The 25,650-nt window shown below is 39.1% G+C and overlaps 1 protein-coding gene across 3 annotated transcripts; it reads right to left on the bottom strand.

Moving 5' to 3' along the window:
- Positions 1 to 629: 629 nt before the first annotated feature.
- Positions 630 to 25,599, bottom strand: LOC140734087 (interferon-inducible GTPase 5-like). Of its 3 annotated transcripts, none has more exons than XM_073057671.1 (4): positions 25,521 to 25,585; positions 22,729 to 22,831; positions 22,469 to 22,599; positions 630 to 4,042 (listed from the first exon to the last, which is right to left on the bottom strand). In XM_073057671.1, the coding sequence occupies exons 3-4, from the start codon at positions 22,486 to 22,488 to the stop codon at positions 2,842 to 2,844; spliced, it is 1,221 nt and encodes a 406-aa protein (XP_072913772.1). In that variant the 5' UTR covers positions 22,489 to 22,599; positions 22,729 to 22,831; positions 25,521 to 25,585; the 3' UTR covers positions 630 to 2,841. The 3 variants fall into 3 exon arrangements, with proteins under 3 accessions (XP_072913772.1, XP_072913773.1, XP_072913774.1); XM_073057672.1 differs by having other exon boundaries at positions 22,469 to 22,596; XM_073057673.1 differs by lacking the exon at positions 22,729 to 22,831 and having other exon boundaries at positions 25,521 to 25,599.
- Between the last annotated feature and the right edge of the window lie 51 nt (positions 25,600 to 25,650).

Below are 25,650 nucleotides of genomic sequence, written 5' to 3'. Positions count from 1 at the left end.
AGGTTTAAGAGGGAACAATAGCTGACAGAATTGAACCCAGATCACTGAAGCTCTGAGGTGAGAACTTTAACCCTCAGTTACCTGAGGTGATAACTGTAAAGGTCTGCATGCTTTCCAGCTCATAATTTGAGCTACTGATCAGTCAAATTTGCTCACGAAAATTAACTTTACAGGCATGTGTATGTTGGGCAGATACACTAAGGTTAAAATGTTAATGTCATTTTGAATCTGTGTTGTGCATTATCCAATGAAAAATGAATGTAGTACTTGAATGACATTTCATTTCATTAATGATTAATCAGAGAAAGGGATTTCATAAAGCATTATTTAGGCATAACTGCATGTTGAGAAAGTATTAACCCACCATGACAAATCAAAAGCTAACTTCTTAGCATTTCTTAAAGTCACATATTTCTGGATTGTCATAACCAATCAATTAAAGCCTTTTTAAATCATTTGTTTTCCCTTCAGTAATACTTTAGAATTTAGTATGTCTAGAATTTAATTACTACACAGGATACTACAATCATCCAGCAGTCTGAAATACAAAGCAACTGGCCTGATATCTGATCTGGTATGATGAAACTACACTGCAAAAGAGAATTTTAAAAAACTTTAAACGCAATGGGTTAAATTTGTACCTGTTTTAATCAAGTAAATTTGTCTTAATACATGCATTTGGAACTTACTACATTAATTAAAAAACAAAGTGCACCACAACCTTAATCAATCCAAAGCTCAAATCTGTATATAAGCAGAATAGTTCCAGTGAGCTGTGTAAGATTCTCCCACATTACTCCCAATGCAACAAGCCTTCTGAAGATGGCTTATTCCAGATCATTTTTCTGTCCTTTGAAGGCACTGTGACCCACACAATGCTGGAGGAACTCAGTAGTTCTGGCAGTATCTATGAAGAGGGTAAATGGTTGATGTTTTGGTCTGAGGCCCTTCATCAGGATCTGATGGTCAAATAAATGTCAACTGGTTATTCCTCTGCATAGATGGTGTCTGACCTGCTCAGATCATGCAGCATTTTGTCTGTGTGAATCTGGATTTCCAACATCTCTGGGATCTCTTGTGTTTTTGTTGCCAGCTTTCCTGATCACCTCCCTTTTGACAATGCCACGATGTCTCTGCTGGAGAGTGGCTAATTCCTCTGAAAACTGAAGTCCAGTGATGAAAGCAAGGGAGCACTGATGCTTATTCCATAATATCTGTGTCATAATATCTACAATTTCCTTTAATTATATTGACCTATTTTCCCCACAAACTAAAGAATCATTAATGCAGCAGGGCTTTGAATTAATTGCCAAGATTTAAAATAATTGTATTTACTTCACATATTTCAATGTTTTACTCTGTATTCTTACATTGATTCCACAATATTCTGTGATGTTTTGATGATTATAGACAAGCATAGACAACATTATTTCAAACTCTGCACTGAAGTTGATTCTGTGTCCATCTGCTGAACAAGAAGGAATCCGTGGAATGTTTGAGGAACTTTTTGATGCAGTTTGATATGAAGAGAATTGACATGGATCATGAAATTTCCTTCTCTCTGATTAGTTGCTGCGTGATTTGGTGAGCATCTCCCTCAGTTGGTTTTCATTTCAGTTTTCAAACATCTAATGGTGAGGAAATCCATGAATGCAATAATTGAGATAGAAGCAAGACAATTTATCAATCTGTTTACCATGGAGTTTGTATGCGAGGAATGACACAGAACAGTTATGTAAAGTAAGCATTTAATAGGGCAAATCCAGTTTATATTGATGATGGGGTATAATTAAATTCACTAATATGGGACGCAGTGAAAAAGACTGAATGTAATTTGCACAATCACTCATGGTGTGTTTTGAATACATTCACAGGAGTGCGTTTCATTTTTGAGATAGTTTGGAATAGCTTGAGATATTGGATGTGACACAGCACTGATATCATCCAGAGCCATTTACTCCAAGTGATCATATAGGATGAGTTAAGCTCAGAATTGAAAAGGATATGACCTGAGATTAGTTTACAGTTACAACTGAGATGTAAAGTTTTATGGATTTATTTCAATAATATGTAAGTTATTCTGTTATCTTGCAATATTTTGCATTTTTCCTTACTTTTTGCATTGTGATTTAATAACAAGTATTAATAAACTACTTAGATTAATTCTGACTTGCTGTGCTGTGTAGGTTCATGTGAAACTCACAAACCTGCAGAAGGGAGAATTATTGACAATTGTTTGACAATTTTAAATGAGATCTAAATGTGCAAGGCTTTATTGATTCCAGATCTTGCCATGAGGTTTGCTCCAATTTCTCTAACAATTTTTTTTTAAGAGGTTCTCTTAAGGTAAGTCAAATTGTACAAGTCAACAAGCATCAAACACAGACTTGTGATATATAACATCAAATGGTTGGGGTGGCACTTGATCTTTCAAACAATGGTTTACGTCTTAATTGATACAGGTTTCTATATACTGCACCCAAGTATCAGCTATCATTTTGCTCGTCCTTTTTTTAAACAAGTCATTGGCTGAATAATGCAAGGTGCTGCTGATAAACCCAATGTTTATCGGGTACATCCTTCACGTACACTTTTGAAGGCAGATGTAGCTTAACTGTAAAGCTTAATTCATAGAATAGCACTCTGTTAATCTTGCACCAGTTTTCCAAGTGCCGCAGATTAGAAACTCCCCCTGAAGTCCCTTCAGTAATGAATAGAAAATATTTCCTGGAACGAATGTAGTAGAAGTGAGCATTGTTGAGTCAAATTAGAGCAGGATTTGGTGTTAGCTAACATGAAATTATTAACCACACCATAATATAAAGACACTGGGTAGCTCAGTTAATCAGTTTTAGAGACAAACTTCACCATTCTCTCTGCACTCTCTGTAAGTTCCTTCAGTGCATCACTCAGTATCTTGTAAGTCATGAGAAATGATGAGCCTGCTCCAAAAATGGAGCCAATGACAGGGACATGGTGGAGAGCAAATTCCACGGCTGAAATGGCAGCAGCAGTAGCAACCCAACCTAACTTCATAATTGCATCTATGGTTATTTCCCCCAGCAGTGGACTTTTTACTGCCTCCTTCAGCTCTTCCACAGGTTTTCCTGCTCTCTTGGCCAATCTTTGAAAAGAGGCATCATCCAGCCCCAGGTATTTTTGGAAGCAGACAATGGCTCCAATCAATATACCGATATCACAAGTGAGAGAGACACCGGGAACTGGGATGGTTCCCAATCCACCAGAGAGTGTTGCAAACATCCAGATACAATTTCTCAGAATCTTAGATTTCTTCTGCACTATCTCCACACTTAGATTTGGAAGGGCCAGGACAAAGATACTTTTCTTTACATTATTTAAATCATCTTCAAGTCTTTCATTTAACTGAAAGAAATCAAAATGTTTTGGCTTTTTACCAGATATGAGGAACACAGATGAATCTGGAAACCCTGCCCCTGCCAACTTCCTGACACAGTGATTCCGAATCTTTTTCAGCTCTTCTTCTTCATTAATAACCTTCTCTTCTTCCCTCATGTTGACAAGATCAATGTCAATCTTAGAGCAGACAAAATAGAACTTTTTCCCCAACCGTGTAATCTCTTTGGCAAGTTTTACATCATTTTCTTTGAATCGAACAGCGGCGATTATGATAAAGAAATCATATCTTTCAAATTTCATTTTTGTGAGATACTTAGCTGCTGGAAATTGTATAGATCCGATTCCCGGCAGGTCCCAATAGCGAACATTGGGCAGAGTGGGATGTGAGTACTCGGCTGGCTCCATTGTTGTTTCTGTGATCCCAACTTCAGCTGCTCCCGGATCATCGCTCCGAAGTCCTCTCATGGCATTGATGAAGGTGGATTTTCCTGCACCTGATTCACCCGTCACTGCGATGTTAAGCTCTGTTTTGTTCAGTTCAGCTATCTTCTTCTCTAACAGTGATTTAACTTTTCCCACCCCACCTGTTTCAAAATCAGACTTTAGTTTGCTCAGCTCTTCCTGTGTGAAGCATGACAGGGTCTCAGTCTCTGCCACCTGTTCACTGAAAGAAAATATGTTCCATTAAAATTCTCAACTGAAACAACTTCCAATTATATTTCATATCATGATATTCACAGAACAGTCTCATGTCAGTCCTTCCTAGTAATGGTCCAAATGCTCTTTGCTGTTAGAATTTGCTACCCAACAGCTATTCATATTTATTATTATAATGTGCATAAGCACAAGTAGAGCCATTGGAAAATATAGCACAGAAACAGGCATCGACATGCATTAGTACAATAGCCCTTCATACTCACATTATTGATGTAACTATCCAAACTTCTCTTAAACATTAAAATTGAGCTCACAAGCACCACTTATGTTGGCAGCTCATTCCAAACTCGCACGACCCTCTGACCGGTTAATAGGCTTTGCTTAAACACCATTGATTTATCTGATGGAGCTCATAGATCTTGACCTATTTTTCCACAGAGCAGCAACTTCACATACTTCTACCATTTTATTTCTGTTCATCCATGTTGCTTCTCAGTCATCTCGTCTCAGTTCAACAAATTATCTTAGCTTTTGCCTCTTTGAAATGATACTGCAGGTGAAGTTGGTGATGGGAAATTTGGAGCACATGAAGCCCTATATTGTGAGGGGTGCTAGTAATTGGTTGATAGGGTGCAGAAGAGAAGAGGTTACCAGAGGTTCCTATGCAGATGATGCTTTCTGTCTGCAGTGTGGTGAATCAATGGAATGGGAACGGCACATTTCAGACCTGGCATGCTTCAGTTATTGATACTCTCTACCACAGTCAATAATCTCGTTTCAGTACATGCAGTTCTGAATGATGCTGTGCAGTCAAATTGTTGGAGGGGAAAAAGAGAAGAACATTTTCCAAGAACATGTCCATCCTCAACCATTGTCAGTGCTAATGATGTGGCTGAAATAGTCACAAGCATGCTGTTTGATATCCACACTAAATGGTGATAGGACCAGGCAACTTCCAGAATATATTACAGGAGACCCGGGATCTTTCAATCTAGGTATCTACACGTCAAGACATAACACTGTTCAGGTGTCAAATCCAGTATGGCTAATGACCACCAAATCTGGCAACACTAAAACATGAACAGAGTGATGGACCTTGCCATCATGGGGTGATCAAGAAGCATTCATTCACAGGCACACCTATGCCTAATTTGCAATTTTTCCAGAACAATTTGATCTTTGAACTTCACTTTCAACTGTATCAGTTGTGGCCACGAGAGCTTCTTCCCATACATAATGAAAACTGTCTTTGATCCCAGGCTAAAACATCATTGAGTGTGACAAAGAGAACCAGACTCTTTCAGTAAGCACCAAGAAGAATGCATACCAATGATTAGTGATGACCTGAGAACTATCAGTTCAAAGAAAAACAGCAAACCACCCAAAAAAGAAAGGTGACACAATCAACACCCCCACCCTCCAAATCCCCTCCCCAGAACAGCAGACCCCACTTGAAATGCTACAGAATATTGGTCTGCCTTCCGCCAGTGAACATGTAAGACATAGTTCCTTTCTGTCCGCCTTTAATCTCTCCCTTTCCCGACTTAAACTTTGAAATTTTAACGTTACTCAGTCAGATCCTGCAGAATGACAGTTATAATTATGTTTAACATAAGAAGCACCAGGAGAAATCTTGAAGCAGGCAATGGTAAACTTAAAAAAGCTGACAAGAGTTCAGAGGAGCCACCCTGGGTAAATAGATTAGAGTCTCAAATCAGCTATATCGTTGCTGAATTAACTCAACTAAAAGAAAGATTTCTCCCCTTGGAGGGAAAAATTGACTCTTTGAGCCTTGATCTTAAAGAGGTTAGTCGAAATGTGGCTCATATTTCTTCTCATTTGGAAAAGGCTCAACAATGGATTGTGGATTTGGAGGCCTGCTCTTGTCAGAACAATATTCAAACTGTTGGATTAAAAGAGAAATCAGGACCCGCTGACACATTGGATTATTTTGCTAAAATACTTCAATCTTTACTTCCGGAGGTTTGCCTACAACTGCTGGAGATTGAAATGGCTCATAGAGTTGGTGCTTTAAAATTCTCAGATCAAGGTGAAAACAAGCATATTGTTGTGCATTTTCTTCATTTTAGAGACAAAGACCATATTATTAAGCTTGCAAGAAAGCAAAGGCTGTTTCAATTTCAAAGCTCTGAGATTTGCTTCTTCAAAGATTTTCCGCGTGAAATTGTTCAGAAATGTTCTGCATTCGCTGCTGTAATGCGTATGTCTTATCAAAGACAGTTGCATCCATCTCTTCAATACCCAGCTAAATTAAAGCTTTTTGTCAAAAATTCTGGGATTCCTATTTTTGAGAACCCAGCTGAAGCATTGCATTTTATTAATTCTCTCCCTGACGAGTCTGAAGTCTGAAGTTTGAATGATTTATATCTGTTTGACTGTCTAGCAATGTAAGGAGTGTTGAAATTGGAAGATTTGATGGGTATAGAAAGTCTATATCTGAAAATGTACTTTTATCTCTGAAATAGACTGGTTTGGATGGTTTTAACCTCAGAAGACATAGTGAGGGAACTGTTGAAAGACTGTAGATAACTCTGAACCATCTAGAATTTTTTTTTCTGTTCGCAGCATTTAATTAAACTAATTGCATTTTGCTTCATATGCTTTTGTTAAGAACTTATAAGTAATTATCTGGGTTTCTTTATGTTTTAAAGAGAGATTTGATAATTTAAAGATGGCGATTGTTTTTCTTCTGAGCAAATATTTCAAGAATTTTTTGGACGTGTTTTTTCTCCTTATCTAACAGTATGAAGGTTATTTTCAAAACTGAAGGTTGTTTCTAATAACTGTTCTTTTCAACTCAACTCTAATGAGCTGTATGTCGACTGTAATAAGATGTATATCTGGAAGAGGGAGACAGCGATTACTCTTTTCATTTTTACCTTTTATTCAGGCAGGTGGAGTTGATAATTGCTTTTCATGCATTCTTTGGGGCTTGCGTCGATCGATATCGACTTATTTCCAGGCTTTGTAAGTTGGGTGGGTTTTTTCTTTTTTTCTTTTCTTATTTTTTATCGCTATTATGGAATTCCAGAGCGTATGCAAATTATTATTATTGTTGTTCATCTCCACCATTCTCAACCACCTTATCCTGACGTGCGTCTAACTACTTTTTTTTAGATATAAAGTCTCATGACGATATTTAAACAGTTAACTGTTTTAAGTTGGAATGTCCATGGTTGGAATAATCCGATTAAGTGTAAGAAAAAATTTAAAATATTAACCGATTCCAACCTGATATAATCTTTACACAAGAGACGCATATCAGGTTATGGAATAAAAATCGATTCTTTTAAATTTTGGAAGGCAGCTCAGTTTCATGCAAATTCTTAAAGTAAAATTAGAGGTGTTTCCATTTTTATTGATTCCAAGATTCCTTTTAACCAGGAGGATATTATAGTTGATATAGTTGATTTTTGATTGTTAAATGAATAATTTACAACAGGAAATGGTTTTGGTTAATATATATGGACCAAATGTTGACGATCCCTCTTTCTTTAACATTGTTTTTGCTCTATTACCTGATCTAAATAAATATATGTTATTAATGGGTGGTAATTTAAATACTTGTTTAAATCCTTTAATAGATAAGTCATCATCCAAACATCAACTCCCTAATTGTTCTTCATTATTTATAAATTCTTTTTTAATTGATTATGGCTTAATTGAAATTTGGAGACATATGCATCCTAGTGATAGAGAACATTCCTTTTCCTCACATGTTCATATTAAATATTCAAGAATCGACTATTTTATAGTCGACCATCAACTTCTATTTAATGTTCAGAAATATGAATAAGATTCAATTGTTATCTCTCATCATGCTCCCTTAAACCTAATATTTGAACTGAAAGATGTTGCTTCTACAAGACCACTTTGGCATTTTCCAGAACATTTGTTACAAAGCTCAGAATTTGTTGAGTTTATTGAAACTCAGATAAAAGAGTTTTTTCTCATTAATAATACAGGAAACATCTCAAAGTTAGTAATTTGGGATACATTAAAAGCTTATTTACATGGTCAGATTATTTCATATATAGCTAAGCTAAAGAAACAGACAAGAATGGAATTAGATAAAATTTCTAAGCAAATTGAAGACTTAGATATCATCAATGCAACCTCTCCAAATGTTGATTTGTTTAAAAGAAGAGTGGAATTACAATCACAATATAATTTATTATTAACTTATCCTATTGAAGGATATTTGCTTAAATTGAAAAGTCAGTTTTATATTTTTGGGTATAAAAATAATAGGGTCTTAGCTTCCCAATTAAGGGCAGCTAGAGCTAAAAGACAAATTTTAAAGAGTCATAAAGATAATGGAGATATAATAAGTAATGATGAAGACATTACTAATATTTTTCATGATTTTTATTCTGACCTTTATAAATCTCAATTTCCTGCAGATTCCTCCAAAATGAAGGCTTTTTTACATAAGATTAAATTTCCTAAAATTACTGTTGAAGGTCAACAGATGCTTGATGCTCCAATTACTGAACATGAAATTCAGGAAGCTTGGTTGTTAATGCAATCAGGTAAAGCTCCTGCACTTGATGGTTATTCAGTAGGATTTTCCAAAAAAAAAATTGAAAAAATACTTTCTCCATATCTTTTGGGAACATTTCATGAATCTTTTGAGAAGGGTAATTTACCTCATCCTTTTTATGAAGCTTCTGTTTCCTTAATTCTTAAGAAAAATAAAGATCCCACTGAATGTTCATCATATGGACATATTTTGTTATTAAATGTTGAAGCAAAAATTCTTTCTAAGACAATGGCTAACTGTTTGGAATTTTTTATAAAATCATCTCTATGGATCAAATGGGCTTTATTAAAGGCCGTTACTCTTTCTCCATTGTTCGGAGCTTGATGAACATTATATTTTCATCACTAACTAAGATACCCCAAAATGCTATTTCTCTTGATGCAGCAAAGGCAGTTGATAGAGTTTGATGGATATATCTGTTTAAGGTATTAGAAAAATTTGGCTTTGGTAATAATTTAAGTAGTGGATTCAAATGTTCTATGAGAATCCTATTGCTACTGTTATTACTAATAATCTTAGGTCCACTTTTTTTAATTTCACGAGGTACTAGACAGGGATGTCCATTAAGCCCTTTATTATTTAATCTCGTACTACAGCTTTTGGCCATAATACTCCGTGAAGCTAAAAATATTCATGGTATCTCTGTAAATGGGACCAAACATAAGATTTCTCTTTACGCAGATGATCTTTTGGTTTATATTTCAAACCCTGAAGAATGTATTCCTAATCTTTTGAAAATACTAAATGAATTTGGAAAATTTTCAGGATATAAACTTAACTTAAATAAAAGTGATTTTTTTCCATTAAATGCTCCTGTTTTTATATATAATGATATTCCATTCAGAATTAATAATTCTTTTAAATATTTGGATATCATAATTGCTAAAAAATACAAAGATCTTTATAAAGCTAATGTTGTTCCTTTAATGGACTCTATGAAACAATTATTTTCTAGATGGAACCCACTTACAATTTCTTTAATAGGTCATATTCATGCCATGAAAATGATGATTTTACCTAGATGTTTATATATTTTTCAAAATATACCTTTGTTTCCAACTAAATTTTTTTTTGATCAAATCGACTCTATTATTTCATCCTTTATTTGGAACAATAAGAGACCAAGAATTAACAAGTATCATTTACAAAAATCTAAAAAAGATGGTGGACTTGTACTTCCTAATTTAAGATTGTATTATTGGGCTGTGAGTATTCGACAATTATGTTTTTGGCTATATTGGCTCGATAAGAGCTAAAAACCAGCCTGGATTGATTTGGAATTTAAAGCTATCTATCCTGTTATTAAACAGTGTTTATGGATTTGGTTTCAGTTCTGCAATTTTTAAAAAATATTTTAAACCATTTAAATTGTCTCACTCTTTATATTGAAATTTTTTATTTAAACCCTCAAAAACTGATCCCATTTTTCTCCTGTGGAGAAATAAGGGGATCTGTTCTGTTGCAGATCTATTTTGTGATGGTCAATTGATGACTTTTGATGAGTTAATTAGCAAAATTCTCTCTGTCTCATACACACTTTCTGCAATAACTTCAGGTTAGACATTTTTTACAAAAATACTTTTCTAAGTTTCCATATATGCAAGAATCTGATTTGTTGGATATTAATTTGAATATGTTTCCGTTAGTAAGAGGTTCCATTAGTAGAATTTATAATTTATTTTTACTACAAAAAGATAACCTCTCACTAAAGATTATACACGATTGGGGGAGAGAACTTAATATGACCTTCGTTAATGAAGATTGGTTGCGAGCTCTGAAAATGGTCAATTCTTTCTCGATATGTGCCAATCACTGTTTAATTCAATTTAAAATTGTTCACTATTATTATTTAGCAAGGGAGAGACCATCCAAAATATTTCCTAACATAGATAATTATTGTGATAGGTGTAAAACTGAAGTAGCCACTTTGTCACATATGTTCTGTTTATGTTCTTCATTAAAATCTTTTTGGAAATCTTTATTTTCTACAATTTCTAAAGCTCTGAAAATTAATTTACAACCTAATACATTGACTGTACTATTTGGAATAGTTCTGCATCATATTCAGGGTATTTCATCTTCAGATCAACATGTAATTGCATTTGTTACATTATTGGCAAGAAGGGCTATTTTATTGAAATGGAAAGATCCCTATGTCACTACATTAATTCAATGGTTCTCTTAAGTAATGTTATGTATTAAGACCATAAGACAAAGGAGCAGAAGTCAGCCATTTGGCGCATCTAGTCTGCTCCACCATTACATCATGAGCTGATCCAATCTCCCCTTTAGTCCCATTCTCCCAACTTCTCACTATTACCTTTGATGCCCTGACTACTCAGATACCTATCAATCTCTGTCTTAAAGACACTCAATGACTTGGCCTCCACTGCCGCCAGTGGCAACAAATTCCACAGATTCACCACCCTCTGGCTAAAAAAATCTTTTCGCATCTCTGTTTTGAATGGGCGCCCTGCAATCCTCAAGTCATGTCCTCTCGTACTAGACTCCCCCACCATGGGAAACAATTTTGCCACATGAACTCTGTCCATGCCTTTCAACATTCAAAATGTTTCTATGAGGTCCCCCCTCATTCTTATAAGCTCCAAGGAGTACAGTCCAAGAGCAGTCAAACATTCCTCATATGTTAACCCTCTCATTTCCAGAATCATTCTAGTGAATCTTTTCTGAACCCTCTCCAATGTCTGCACATCCTTTCTTAAATAAGGAGTCCAAAACTGCACACAGTATTCCAAGTGACGTCTTACCAGTGCCTTATAGAGCCTCAACATCACATCCCTGCTTCTATACTCTATTCCTCTAGAAATGAATGCCAACATTGTATTCGCCTTCTGCACCACCAACTCAACCTGCAGATTAACATTAAGGGTATCCTGCATGAGGACTCCCAAGTCCCATTGCATCTCAGAACTTTGAATTCTCTCCCCATTTAAATAATAGTCTGCCCATTTATTTCTTCTACCAAAGTGCATGACTGTACACTTTCCAACATTGTAATTCATTCGCCACTTCTTTGCCTATTTCCCCAATCTATCCAAGTCTCTCTGCAGACTCTCTGTTTCCTCAGCACTACTGGCCCCTCCATCTATCTTTGTATCATCAGCAAACTTAGCCACAAAGCCATCTATTCCATAATCCGAATTGTTGATATACAACGTAAAAAGAAGCACCCCAACACGGACCCCTGTGGAACACCACTGGTAAACGGCAGCCAAACAGAATGGGATCCCTTTATTCCCACTCTCTGTTTCCTGCCAATCAACCAATGCTGTATCCACGTATGTAACTTTCCCATAATTCCATGGGCTCTTACCTTGTTTAGCAGCCTCATGTGCAGCACCTTGTCAAAGGCCTTCTGAAAATACAAATACACAACATCCACTGCATCTCCCTTGTCCAGCCTACTTGTAATTACCTCAAAAAATTGCATTAGGTTTGTCAGGCAGGATTTTCCTTTAATGAAACCATGCTGAGTCCTCCCTATCTTGTCATATGCCTCCAGGTACTCCGTAACCTCATCCTTGACAATCGACTCCAACAACTTCCCGACCACTGATGTCAAGCTAACAGTTTTATAATTTCCTTTTTGCTTCCTTGCCCCCTTCTTAAATAGCGGAGTGACATTTGCAAACTTCCAGTCCTCCGGAACCAGGCCAGAATCTATCGACTTTTGAAAGATCATTGCTAATGCCTCCGCAATCTCCACTGCTAATTCCTTCAGAACATGAGAGTGCATTCCATCTAGTCCAGGAAATTTATCTACCTTTAGACTATTCAGCTTCCTGAGTACTTTCTCTATCGTAATTGTGACTGCGTATATTTCTCTTCCCTGACACTCTTGAATGTCCAGTATATTGCTGATGTCTTCCTTAGTGAAGACTGATACAAAACACTCGTTCAGTTCCTCTGCCATCTCCTTATCTCCTATTACAATTTCTTCAGCATCATTTTCTATCAGTCCTATATCTACTCTCACCTGTCTTTTACTCCTTATATACTTGAAAAAAGCTTTTAGTATCCTCTTTGATTTTATTTGCTAGCTTCTTTTTATAGTTCATCTTTTCCCTCTTAATGACCTTCTTAGTTTCCATTTGTAAGCTTTTAAAAACTTCCCAGTCCTCTGTCTTCCCACTAAGTTTTGCTTCCTTGTATGCCCTCTGCTTTGCTTTTACTTTGGCTTTGACTTTTCTTCTCAGCCATGGTTGCATCCTTTTTCCATTCGAAAATTTCTTCTTCTTTGGAATGTATCTGTCTTGCACCTTCCTCACTTCTCGCATAAACTCCAGCCACTGCTGCTCTGCCGTCCTTCCTGCTAGTGTCCCTTTCCAGTCAACCTTGGCCAGTTCCTCTCTCCTGCCACTGTAAATTCCTTTACTCCAATGAAATACCGACACATTGGATTTCAGCTTCTCTTTCTCAAAATTCACAGTGAACTCAATCATATTATGATCACTGCCTCCTAAGGGGTTCTTCACTTCCATCTCTCTAATCACCTCTGGTTCATTACACAATACCCAATCCAGTACAGCCAATTACCTAGTGGGCTCAACAACAAGCTGTTCTAAAAAGCCATCTCGTAGACATTCTACAAATTCTCCCTCTTAAGATCCAGTGCCAACCTGATTTTCCCAATCCACTCGCATGTTAAAATCCCCTACAATTATCATAACACTGCCCTCAGGCAAGACTTTTCTATTTCCTGTTGTAATTTGTAGTCCACATCACTGCAGCTGTTTGGAGGCCTGTAGATAACTGCCATCAGGGTCATTTTACCCCTGCGATTTCTTTGCTCAACCCATAAAGATTCTGTACCTTCCGATTCAATGTCAACTCGTTCTAACGACATAATATCATTTCTTACCATTAAAGATACGCCACCCCCCTATCTACCTGCCTATCCATCCGATACACTGTGTATCCTTGGACGTTCAGCTCCCAGAGACATGCATCCTTTAGCCACGTCTCAGTGATGGCCACAATATCATACCTGCATGTCTTAGTTTGGAAAACATTAGAAGTAGAACTTTTGATCCTCGATTCAATTTTGAGAGAAGATGGGTTTTTTTTGACAAATATTATCATTTAATTTGAATTATTTTATATGGTTTCCTTCCAGTTTTATTTTATATAAATGTGAATTGGTCGTTGATGATTTTTCTTCTATATATATATATATAATGGTAAGACATATTTCTCCATTAATAAAAAGTATATATTTTTTCATTATCGTATGTTATTCTTTTTTGATAAGTTCTTTTCTTCAGCTTTATTAATTGTATATATATCAACTTGTTGAAGACTTGTATCATTTTCTAGCTATAGAAGATTATGTATCAATTAAAAAAAAATTAAAATGACATTGGACCGGTTCCCCATTCCATATTTACAATACAGGACTGTAATGGTCTCAAATGCATTTTATATATGTGAAAAAAACACAAATTATAACAAATTCAATAAAACAAGGATGCAGGATCAGGTGATGTGTTTTACCTGCATGATGTGGTTGCTGGTGGGCCCCATTATGGTTCCTGGTGACCAGATCTGCAGCAAATAATGGTTACTCAAGGAATGTGGGCTCAAATTTGAGGAGCTGGAATCTGAGCTTCTAACACTGTGATACATCAGGGAGGGTGAGAGTTACCTGGACTCTGCTCAGTCTGTGATCAGGGTAAAAAATGTGTGACTGTGAGTGAGGCACTTGGAGAGGAGGCTGTTCCAAGAGGGAGTGTTGGGGGAGTCCCAGACCCTGAACTTGCCCAACTGGTCTGAAACTGATTCAATGCAAACAAAATGCTGGAGTAACTCAGCAGTGCAGGCAGCATCTATGGACAAGAATAAACAGCTGACGTTTCCAGCCGAGACCCTTCATTTCTTAGCCAAAAATGCCGACTGTTTACTCTTTGGCTTGCTGAGGTCCTCCAGCATTTTGTCTCTATTACTTTGATTTCCACCACCCACAGATTTTCTCTTGTTTGAAACTGATGCTCCTTCCCAAGATGAGACAGAGGGCTGTAGGGGCGATCAGCTACCAAACCATGGCACTATGGTTCATGGAGCTGTTCAAGAAGGTGGAAAGAAGAGATATGTAGTTGTAATTAGAGATCGTATAGACAGGGGAATAGGAACAATTCTCAGTCGGAAGAATTGAGAGTGCCAAAGGCTATGTTATCTGTCTGGTTCCTGGGTCTGGGATATCTTATGTGATGGTGCCTAACGGCGACTCCTTTGCTTGCATCTTCGGAAACAGCTCTATTTCTACCTTTAATATCTTTATTTTTTCCTTACAGGGCTCTTTTGAAGACCCTGATCTGCAGTTAAACGCAGGCTTCGGTTCTTTGCGGGAATGGGACCTGTTCTCGGGGTTCCACGTCTGGTCGCTCTTCGCCATGCCAAGAGTTTGGCCTGAGAATCTCAATCGTGTTCGGAAGCCTAAGATCTTGGGGCTTTGGAGATGGGCGGATCGAGGGTCGGTGTCACGACCGGAGACTTGTTTGTCATCGGGGAGGCCAGAAAATCTTTTGCTGTGGGCCCAAAGGCCCGAGGTCTTTGCGATCTTCAAGCACAGAGCTTGGAAAAGGCGATGAAACGGATTTTTGAGATTGTAAACCAGCAGGTTATTGTTATGTCTCCCGCCCACTGTGAAAATGGGGGACACCCCCTCTCCCTTGCCAGGGAGAGAGAGAACCTGTGGGTTGTCAAATTCGGCTGAAATGTGAAACTTCTGGGTTAACTGCAAGGTCTGTGTCTTTGCCATCGCTTAGCACACGCTTGGGCTCAATGATTGTACCGATGCGCGTTTACGTTTGCTGGTGGGGGAGTGGGGATCATTGCTCGCTGCTGCTTACGTGCGGTAGGGGGGAGCTGGGGGGGACTTTGGGGTTCTCATGTTTAACTGTTGTTCATTCTTTGGGGCACTTCTCTGTTTTCCTGGATGTTTTGCGAAGAAAAAAGCATTTCTCTGACATGAGACTTGACCTTTGAAACTTTGAATTGCAGCAAAATTAAGCATGGAAAGGGGAAAGGTTCAGCTTTTGTGTTTCACATGAGTGCCAGTGATCTTAGAAGAACAAGGGAAGAGTTTCCGCTGAGGAAATTTAAGAAGCTAGGGGCAAAATTAAAATGCGGAAACAAACAGATAATAATCTCTGGGTTGCTACCTGAGCAACATGCAATTTGCACAGGGTTTATGAGTTCAGAACGATAAATGTATTGTCAAAGTCTGGTGTGGGAGAAGTGGGTTTGAATTTGTGGAACATTGGCACCAGTACTGGAGAAAGGGAGCTGTTCCAATGGGAAAGGCTCCACCTGAAATAGGCTGGGACCAGAATCCTGGCAAATCGTATTAACTAGGGCTATGGTTAGGGCTTTAAATTAAATTGTAGGGGGTGGATTGAACAGGTTGGAAAAGTCAGGATAACATTAAGGGGAAGGAGAATCCAGGGGAGGTTACAGAAGTCTCCAAATTAATGAATAAGACAAAGTTCAGAAAGGGATAAGAAATTATCGTCAGAAATATGGAGACAAAATTGAAAAGAATTGTGAATACGGAAGGGTGGTGAATACAGAACTGAATCTGTCATATTCCAATGCATGTTGCATAGTTACAGATTGCCAGGTAGGCTGGGAAGGAGGATCACAACTGGGAGCTTAACATCCAAGGATACATATTTTATTATAAGGACGGGCCACTGGGCAGAGACGTTGGGATGGCTTTGTTTATTTAAAAAATAAATAAAGCCATAAAGAAAAGATATATGATTAGAAGATGCAGTCTACATGGGTTTAAAAAAAGACACTGACGGGAGCTTTATATGGTAGCAAGGAGGTGGGTTAGAAATTACAAAGGAAGATGGAAACGACATGTGAAGTGGTTAATATTATGTTGGCCATGGGTGATTACTATATGTAGATTCATTGGAAAATCAGTTTGGTACTCAATTATGAGAGAAAGAGTTTGTAGAATGCCTATTAGACGGCTTTTTCAAACAGCTCCTGGTTGAGACCATGAGGGAAATTTCTGGATTGGATGTTGCTTAATCAGATTCAATTAAGGGGCCAAAGGTAAAGGAACCTTTAGGAGGCAGTCATCCTACTAGTATGGAATACATCCTGCAGTCTGAGAGGGAGAAGATAAAAATGGATGTGTCAGTATTACAGTGCAATAAAGGGAATTACAGAAGCAGGAGAGAAGACTGGCCAAAGTTCACTGGAAGGTAACACTAGTAGGGATAATAGAAGAGTAATGGTTGGACTTTTTGGGAGTAATTCCACCGTAAGACATAGGAGCAGATTTGACCATTTGGCCCATCGAGTCTGCTCTCCTATTTCATCAAGGCTGATTCAATTCCCTCTCAACACCATCACGCTGCCTTCTCCCTGAAACTTTCATACTCTGACTAAGCATGAACCTATAACCATCCAATTAAAGTGTACTCAATAACTTTCCCTCCACGTCAGCCAAAGGCAATGAAATCCAGAGATTTGCCACACTCTGGTTTGAAAAACTCATCTTTGTCTATGCTCTAAATAAATATCCCTCTGTTTGGAGGGTGTGACCTGTGGTCTTAGACCCTCAAATCATAGGAAGCATCCTCTCCACATCTGAGATATTTAGTCCATTCAACATGTCTCAATGAGATTCCCCACTCACTCTACTAAATTTCAGCAAGTGCAAGCCCACAGGCACTAATTGCTCCTCATATAATAATCCTTTCATTCCTGGAGTCATTCCCATGAACCTCTTCTGAACCCTCTCCAAAGTCAGCACATCCCGTAAAATTCTTCCCCGTTTATACACTTTTATTCATTGTACCAAAGTGCCTGGCCATATATTGCCCAACATTGTACTCCTTTTGCCAATTCTTTGCCCATTCTCAAAAATCTATCTAAACCCTTCCGTAGCATTCCTACTTCCTCAAGACTCCCAGTCGCTCCACCTATCTTTGTATCATCTTTGCCACAAGTCATCAAGTCAATCATCCAAGTCATTGACATACAACGCAAAAAAGAAGCAGTCCCAACACAGACTCCAGCAGAGCACCATTATTCACTGGTAGCCAATTCTGAAGACACAGGATCGGTTCATCCCAAAAAAGAGGCATTGTAAAGGCAGGATGAGGCTACCATGAGTACAAACTAGGTCAAGACAGCATTAAAGCAAAATAGAGGACATGCAATGTAGCAAATATTACTGGGAATCTAGAGGGTTGGGAAGTCTTTAAAAACTAACAGAAGACAACTGGGCAAAAATATTAACAAGAGCAATACTAAATATTATGGTAAGCCAGCAAATAATATAAAAGAGGAAACCAAAATAAATAGTAAATGAGAGGAAAGACTTAACAAGGGTGTCACAATCACAGATTCAGCAATGCAGCAGATTCGGCAATTGCGCTCGTGAATATGCATGCGTCAGCTAATTATTATTTCAATGTGATAATAGCAAACATAGAAAACCAGGAAACCTACAGCACAATACAGGCCCTTCGGCCCAAAAAGTTGTGCCGAATATGTTCCTACCTTAGAAATTACTGGGTTACCCATAGGCCTCTATTTTTCTAAGCTCCATGTACCTATCCAACAGTCTCTTGGAAGACCCTATCATATCCACCACCACCACCATTGCCAGCAGCCCACTCCACGCACTCACCACTCTCTGAATAAAAAACTTACCCCTGACATCTCCTCTGTACCTATTCCCCAGCATCTTAAACCTGTGTCCTCTTGTGGCAACCATTTCAGCCCTGGGAAAAAGCTTCTGATGATCCACACAATCAATGCCTCTCATCATCATATACACCTCTATCAGGTCACCCATCATCCTCCGTTGCTCCAAGGAGAAAAGACTGAGTTCACTCAAGCTGTTTTCATAAGGCATGCTTCCCAATCTAGGTGACATCCTTGTAAATATCCTCTGTACCCTTTCTATGGCTTCCACATCCTTCCTGTAGTGAGAAGACCAGAACTGAGAACAGTACTGCAAGTGTGGTCTGACCAGGGTCCAATATAGCTGCAACATTACATCTCGGCTCCTGAGTTCAATTCCACAATTGATGAAAGCCAATAAACCCTAGAGGCAACCTGCACAGCTGCTTTGAGCGTCCTATGGACTCAGACCCCAAGATCCCTCTGATCCTCCACATTTCCAAGGGTCTTACCATTAATACTATATTCTGTCATCATATTTGACCTTCAAAATGAACACTTCCCACTTATCTGGTTTGAACTCCATCTGCCACTTCTCAGCTCAGTTTTGCATCCTAACAATGTCCCGCTATAACCTCTGACTGCCCTCCACACTATCCACAACACCTCCAACCTTTGTGTCATCAGCAAACTTACTAACCCATCCCTTCATTTCCTCATCCAGGTCATTTATAAAAATCATGATAAGTAAGGGTCCCAGAACAGATCCCTGAGGCACACCAATGCTCACTGAACTCCATGCAGAATATGACCCATCTACAACCACTCTTTGCCTTCTATGGGCAAGCCAGTTCTGGATGCACAAAGCAATGTCCCTTGGATCCCATGCCTCCTTACTTTTCAATAAGCCTTGCATGGAGTACCTTATCAAATGCCTTGCTGAAATCCATATACACTACATCTACTGCTCTTCCTTCATCAATGTGTTTAGTCACATCCTCAAAAAATTCAATCAGGCTTATAAGGCATGACTTGCCCTTGATAAAGCCATGCTGACTATTCCTAATCATATTATACCTCTTCAAATGTTCATAAATCCTGCCTCTCAGGATCTTCTCCATCAACTTATGAACCACTGAAGTAAGACTCGCTGGTCTATAATTTCTTGGGCTATCTCTACTCCCTTTCTTGAATAAGGGAACAACATCCACAACCCTCCAATCCTCCGGAACCTCTCCCATCCCCAATGATGATGCAAAGATCATCACCAGAGGCTCAGCAATCCCCTCTCTCATCTCCCACAGTAGCCTGGGGTACATCTCGTCTGGTCCTGATGACTTAACCAACTTGATGCTTTCCAAAAGCTCCAGCACATACTCTTTCTTAATATCTGCATGCTCAAGCTTTTCAGTCTGCTGCAAGTCATTCCTACAATCACCATCACCAAGATCCTTTTCCCTAGTGAATACTGAAGCAAAGTACTCATTAAGTACCTCTGCTATCTCCTCCGGTTCCATACACACTTTCTACTGTCACACTTCACAGGTCCTATTCTTTCACGTCTTATCCTCTTGCTCTTCACATACTTATAGAATGCCTTGGGGTTTTCCTTAGCCCTGCCTGCCAAGGCCTTCTTATGGCCCCTTCTGCTTCTCCTAATTTCTTTCTTAAGCTCCTTCCTGTTGGCCTTATAATCTTCTTGATCTCTAATATTACCTAGCTCTCTGAACCTTTTGTAAGCTTTTCTTTTCTTCTGGACTAGATTTACTACAGCCTTTGTACACCATGGTTCCTGTACCCTACCATAACTTCCCTGTCTCATTGGCACGTACCTATGCAGAACTCCACACAAATGTCCCCTGGACATTTGCCACATTTCTTCCGTACCTTACCCTGAGAACATCTGTTCCAAATTTAAGCTTCCAGGTTCCTGCCTGATAGCCTCATAATTCCCCTTACTCCAATTAAACGCTCTTCTAATTTGTCTGTTCCTATCTCTCTCCAATGCTGTTCTAAAGCAGATAGAATTATGATCACTATCTCCAAAGTCCTCTCCCACTGAGAGATCTGACACCCAAGCAGGTTCATTTCCCAATACCAAATCAAGTACAGTCTCTCCTTTTGTAGTTTATCTCCATATTGTGTCAAGAAACCTTCCTGAACACACCAAATAAACTCCACCCCATCTAAATCCCTTGCACTAGGGAGATGCTAATCGATATTTGGGAATTTAAAATCTCCCACCATGATAGTATTTAACTCCATTCATTCTGTCGTAGTATCTGTCGAGACTTGGATATGGACATAGCTACACTTCGCTTTCTGCATTCCACCTTGGCTGAGCAATTGGACTGTCGAGTCAGCTGATTCTGAAGATGAGAGGATTTGTTTTATTCTTAGTTATTCTTTTAGTTGCAGGGTAGGCTTCATTGTTTATTTGAGCGTTTTAGTCAACGACCCTATTTGGCCTGTTGTTTATTGTTTTTGTTCCTCTTATATAGTGATAGTGCTTAGGAAGCTGAGAAGTCTGAAGGTGGGTAAGACACCTGGTGAGATGATCTACACCCCAGATTTTTAAAAGTGTGTTAAAGAATCTGTGAAGCAATAGTAATGATCCTTCAAGAAATATTCATCTCTGGAAGGATTTCAGGATGGAGGGAGGCAAAAGACAGGAAATTATCTGTCAGTTAACTTGACTTCAGTGGTTGGGCAAGATGTTGGTGTCCATTATTAAAGATCAGGATTCAGGGTAGTTGAGGATACCTGATAAAATAGAACTCCTACTGGTTTCTTGAAGGAAAATCTTGCCTGACACATCAGATTTTCTTTGAGAAAACAGCAGAGAGGATATACAAAGAGACAGTAGATGTTGCTACTTGAATATTCAGTAGGCCTTTGACAAGGTGCTGTACAAAAAGAAGATAGGATTCCAAAAACAAATACCAGTATGAATAAATGATTGGCTGACTGGCAGAAAGTAAAGAGTGGGAATAAATGTAACACACATAAAATGCTGGAGGAACACGTCTCTGGCATAAAGAGCTGATCTTTCAGGCTGAGACTCTTCATCAGTCGTGATGAAGGGTCTCGGTCTGAACCATCAGCTCTTTATTCCTTTTTTGCTTGGCTGCCAGTGACTAATGATGTTCAAAAGATGTCAGTGTTGAGGAAACAGGGATTCTGCAGAAGACTTGGACATTCCAGGAAATGAGAAATAAGTGCCAGAAGGAATACAGTGAAGTGTAGTACCAGGCATTTTGGTAGAAGGAATAAGGATGTAGACTATTTTCTAATGTGGTAAGGAAGGCAAATGCAGCATTAGTATCCATTTTGAGAGGAGTAGAATATTACAAGAAGGATGTAATGCTGAGGCTTTATCTGCCATTGGGCAGACTGCATTTGGAATATTGTGAGCAATTTTGGACCCTATATCTATAAAAGGATACGCTAGTATCATAGAGGGACCAGAGTATATTCACAAGAATGTACCGAGGCTGAAACAGTTGATGTATAAGAAGTTGTTGATATCTCTGGGCCTGTATTCATGGGAGTTTAGAAGAATGGGGGGAATCTTATTGAAACCTCCTGACACCCCAAAAGCCTTCTACTTCCTGTGAGGCAGAAGTCAGATGCATGCAGGATTACCCCTCATTTCCCTTTCATGAATCAATCTCCAGCAGCACTCAAGAAGTTGTACTGGTGCACCATCTGCTCCCCAAAACAGCCACACTTTCCACCAGTACCACACAGAGGAAGAAGCAAATGCCACTCACAAAATTTAAAGATGCTGCCTGTTTATGCTATTCTACAATAAAAAGTCCACCAGGCTTTAGTGTGAGATAACATTTCCTCATGTATCTTCATCTCCGTCATGCACCATGCTTACGAGGAAATGTACCATTGTTCCTTTAGTGTTGGCAGGTCTATTGTGGTGAAATCATGGGCCAAACCCAAGATGGGATCAGATTTTCAAGAAGTTAAGTCCCAGGTATATGCTCAAGGCTGTTAGGAATTTGTAATAACTGCTGTTTTTGATGTCAATACCCACATCTCAAAAAACAATAAAATGAATTTGATCTGCCAGAGAGCCAGCACAGTCCTGTTTAAAGAGAAAGCTGAGCACTGTACCGCTTCTGCTCCAGCAGATTTTGTTGATGCAGGAGAGCTGGGAAGAAACAACGTGAGTAATTTCTGACCAACCTGGAGCTTGACCCTCCCATTCCTGATCTCCGTCTCTCGCTGGCTGGCCAGTATAAAGATCCAGTGACTACAGAGCTTTATCCAGATGCTTGGGGGGCCTTTTTGTCTTTTGTTGAGTGATTTCTCTACTTCTAGAGGAGAAGACAGAATGAGTTGTGCTTTCTTTCTCCCAGACGTATCATAGATTCTGAGGCAAATTGTCTTTAATAACATTTGGTTTCATGCAAGCAACTAGAAAATACACAATTGCATTTACTCACCTTGCCTTATTCAACCTGAAGAAAGAGTTTGTAAGGGCAGTCGTGCTTCCTCCTCAATGTTCCAATAAAGAATGTGCAATCATGAAGGTCAGGACATAGAAAACTGAATGTGAATGGGAATGGTCAAAATTATTGGACTCTCAAACATCATCATAAATCAGTCACCACCTTTAAGTGAAGTGACAGAAACCCATGTACTGTAAAATGTCCCCTTACTGTCTCAATGGAAAGCCCAGGCAATCGCTTTGGGAAAAAGAGCATTTTTCACTCACACTCCCAGCAACTCACAGGAAGATGTTATTTTCATAGACAACAGATGTCCGTGAAATTGCAATTAAATTAAAATAAAAAGCTGACTTGTTGAAGACTTTTTCTGTCTTCACAGAACAGAATGGAATACTAAAGATATAGTTAAAAACTAAACTGAATCAAGAGGATGAGATTTGTCAGTTTTTTATCCATAAAGCATTGATAAGTAAGAATACAATGAGACAATGTTACATTGTGGAGTGAATTATAACTGGGGGTATCACCATTGGGTATGGAGGTGGATGGGTGACCACTGCACAGTATCGAAATAAACTGCAGCAAGTTATATTGGCACTAGCCTCTCAAACAGCCATGACACCTTCAAGGAGCGATGCCTCAAAAAGGTGGCATCCATCAACACCCAGGACATGCCCTCTTCTCATTGCTGTCATCAGGGAGGAAGGACAGGAGCCTGAAGGCACACACTGAACGACTTCTATACTTCAGCGATTCCAATGCTTATCCGGATAAGAGTTATCCTTACTGGAACCAAACAGGCCGGGGGAATTGAGTGTTAGCTTCCAACTATCTTTTGTACCCCACTGTTATGACCCCAGCCCCCTCCTTTGTGAGAATCGCAAGAGCCCTAGTGAAGGGGGGGTCAATGACCCAAGAGAAGAGAAAGATACTTGCGGTGTCCCTCGTTTCACGGTGAGGCAAAAGCTGGTGACTGTGGTCATTGTCTCGTGGAGACACCTTTGTGAATTGGGAACTGTACTACGTGTATACCCTCAGGGCAACGTGGGTGGAGAGACGGAGAGAGATTGCATCATCCCAACCTGATTGACATCTGAGACCCCGAGAGTTCAGATAAAAGACGGGTTGTAAAGACGGCCCCCCAGATGCACCAGAAGACATGCTAGAAATCCTGTGACAGCGTTTAATAGCGACAGCCGGTGGGGGGGTTCGTGTGCGTCTTTTCCTTGCCTGGGATTGGCGACCTCACCACGGAAGAATGGCTTTAGCTACAGGAGAGGCCACAAGTGAGCGGCCATTCCCCAATGAGACTCCGACGGATCGAACTCATAAAGGTTGGAAAAACCCGCCGGGTAACTGTTCCATTCTATCCCTATCTCTCTATCTCCAACAAAGTGCACCACCGCGACACCCAAAAGACAGCAGCTGGTGGAACTGCAGTGATCACAAGAGACTTTTAGATATACATCGGACAATATATATATTACCCCTAGACAACGATAGAGCTTATTTCTTATTGTTTATTACTGTACCTGCGCTTTAGATTGAGAATTGACGACGTATGTTATCTGAATGTTTGTATTAACCTTACTTTTGTGCCCCTTTATAAATAAAAACGTTTAAAAATGGTACCATCAGACTTCAGTGGACCTCTCTATCTTTGCTGGTAAGTGATCCAGGTACGGGATAACACCCACCCACTCTCCACTTCAGTTTCTCTCCAAATAAACATCGTGCTTTTCAGAACAAACCTATGCCTTCTGGATTTGCAACTTCTCACCTACCACTTTAGCAATGTCCCCGAAATTTCTCCTCTAATATATTTTGTTTCTCTCTCCTTTAACTAAATCTTAAAATAACAACGCCGCACTTGAAATCCCAGCAACGCTCTGCTAGACGGCTCCAGCAACTTCCTCGGAAACTTTCCTCAGGAAGGCACGGGACAGCCAATATGAACTGTGTTCTAACTCTCCATGGGCACCTGGTCCGCATGGAAACTTGAAAGACAAGCCCGAGAACCGCTGAGCCTCACACCTTCTTCTCAAAGACCGCGGGTGACAGGATTTTGTTAGTCTCTGTACCTTGTGTTAAGCGGTATTGAAATGACATCTCATTCAGTGCTGGAAATAGTCAGATAGACTGGAAAAGTGAACTAAACATAAGTTGCAACTTGTTTCCCTCATTTGTTTCCTGGGCGGTTTGCAATACGTTCTTACACCGCAGCACCCCTTGGTTAACTCTATCGTGTTTTGTGTCACCCAGCTCTCTCCTTTCCTGGAAACACCCGAACCTCTTTATGTACCCGACTACTGTTTATTTGTTGGGTTTTGCACTACTTGTTTTAACTTAATTAGTCAATATACACATATATACTCAGTGTAATTCAGTTTTTCATACATTTGTCATGTATTGCTTTGCACTTCTGCTGCTAAATTAACAAATTTCACGACATACGCCAGTGATATAAATCCTGATTCTGATTATCAATTTAGGGCAGTTTTCTGCTGTTGTTACTTGCTCAACTTCAATTTCACTCGAAAACCCGAAGATCCCCGATGTAAAATTCCTACATTAAAGTAAAAGAGTAGAAAATAGGACAAAAGTAGCACCTGTTCAGGAGTTTTCTCAATTTGTTAGCGTTATATATTGGCTTTACGGTCGTTTACACCGAGACCCTGCCTGCAAACTCGCAGGATATACCGCCCACAATTTTCTTAATCGAATAATATTAAAATTATGTAACAGTAATAAATATACTCAGTTGTCATTTAATTTATTGTCGTTACCTGCACTGGATCTTTGAGCAAAGAGGCTCCGTCAGTGAATGTCCGCTTTGATCTGCAGTCCGTTGCGATTTGTATTTCTGTGCTTCCGCTTTCATTCCCACTGTGTACCTCTCATGGATTGGACAGATTG

Source organism: Hemitrygon akajei, chromosome 10 (genome assembly GCF_048418815.1).
Source record: "Hemitrygon akajei chromosome 10, sHemAka1.3, whole genome shotgun sequence".
In the NCBI taxonomy this organism is placed as follows: domain Eukaryota; kingdom Metazoa; phylum Chordata; class Chondrichthyes; order Myliobatiformes; family Dasyatidae; genus Hemitrygon; species Hemitrygon akajei.
The sequence above is the reverse complement of the archived record's forward strand: the minus strand, read 5'-3'. Positions and strand labels throughout refer to the sequence as shown.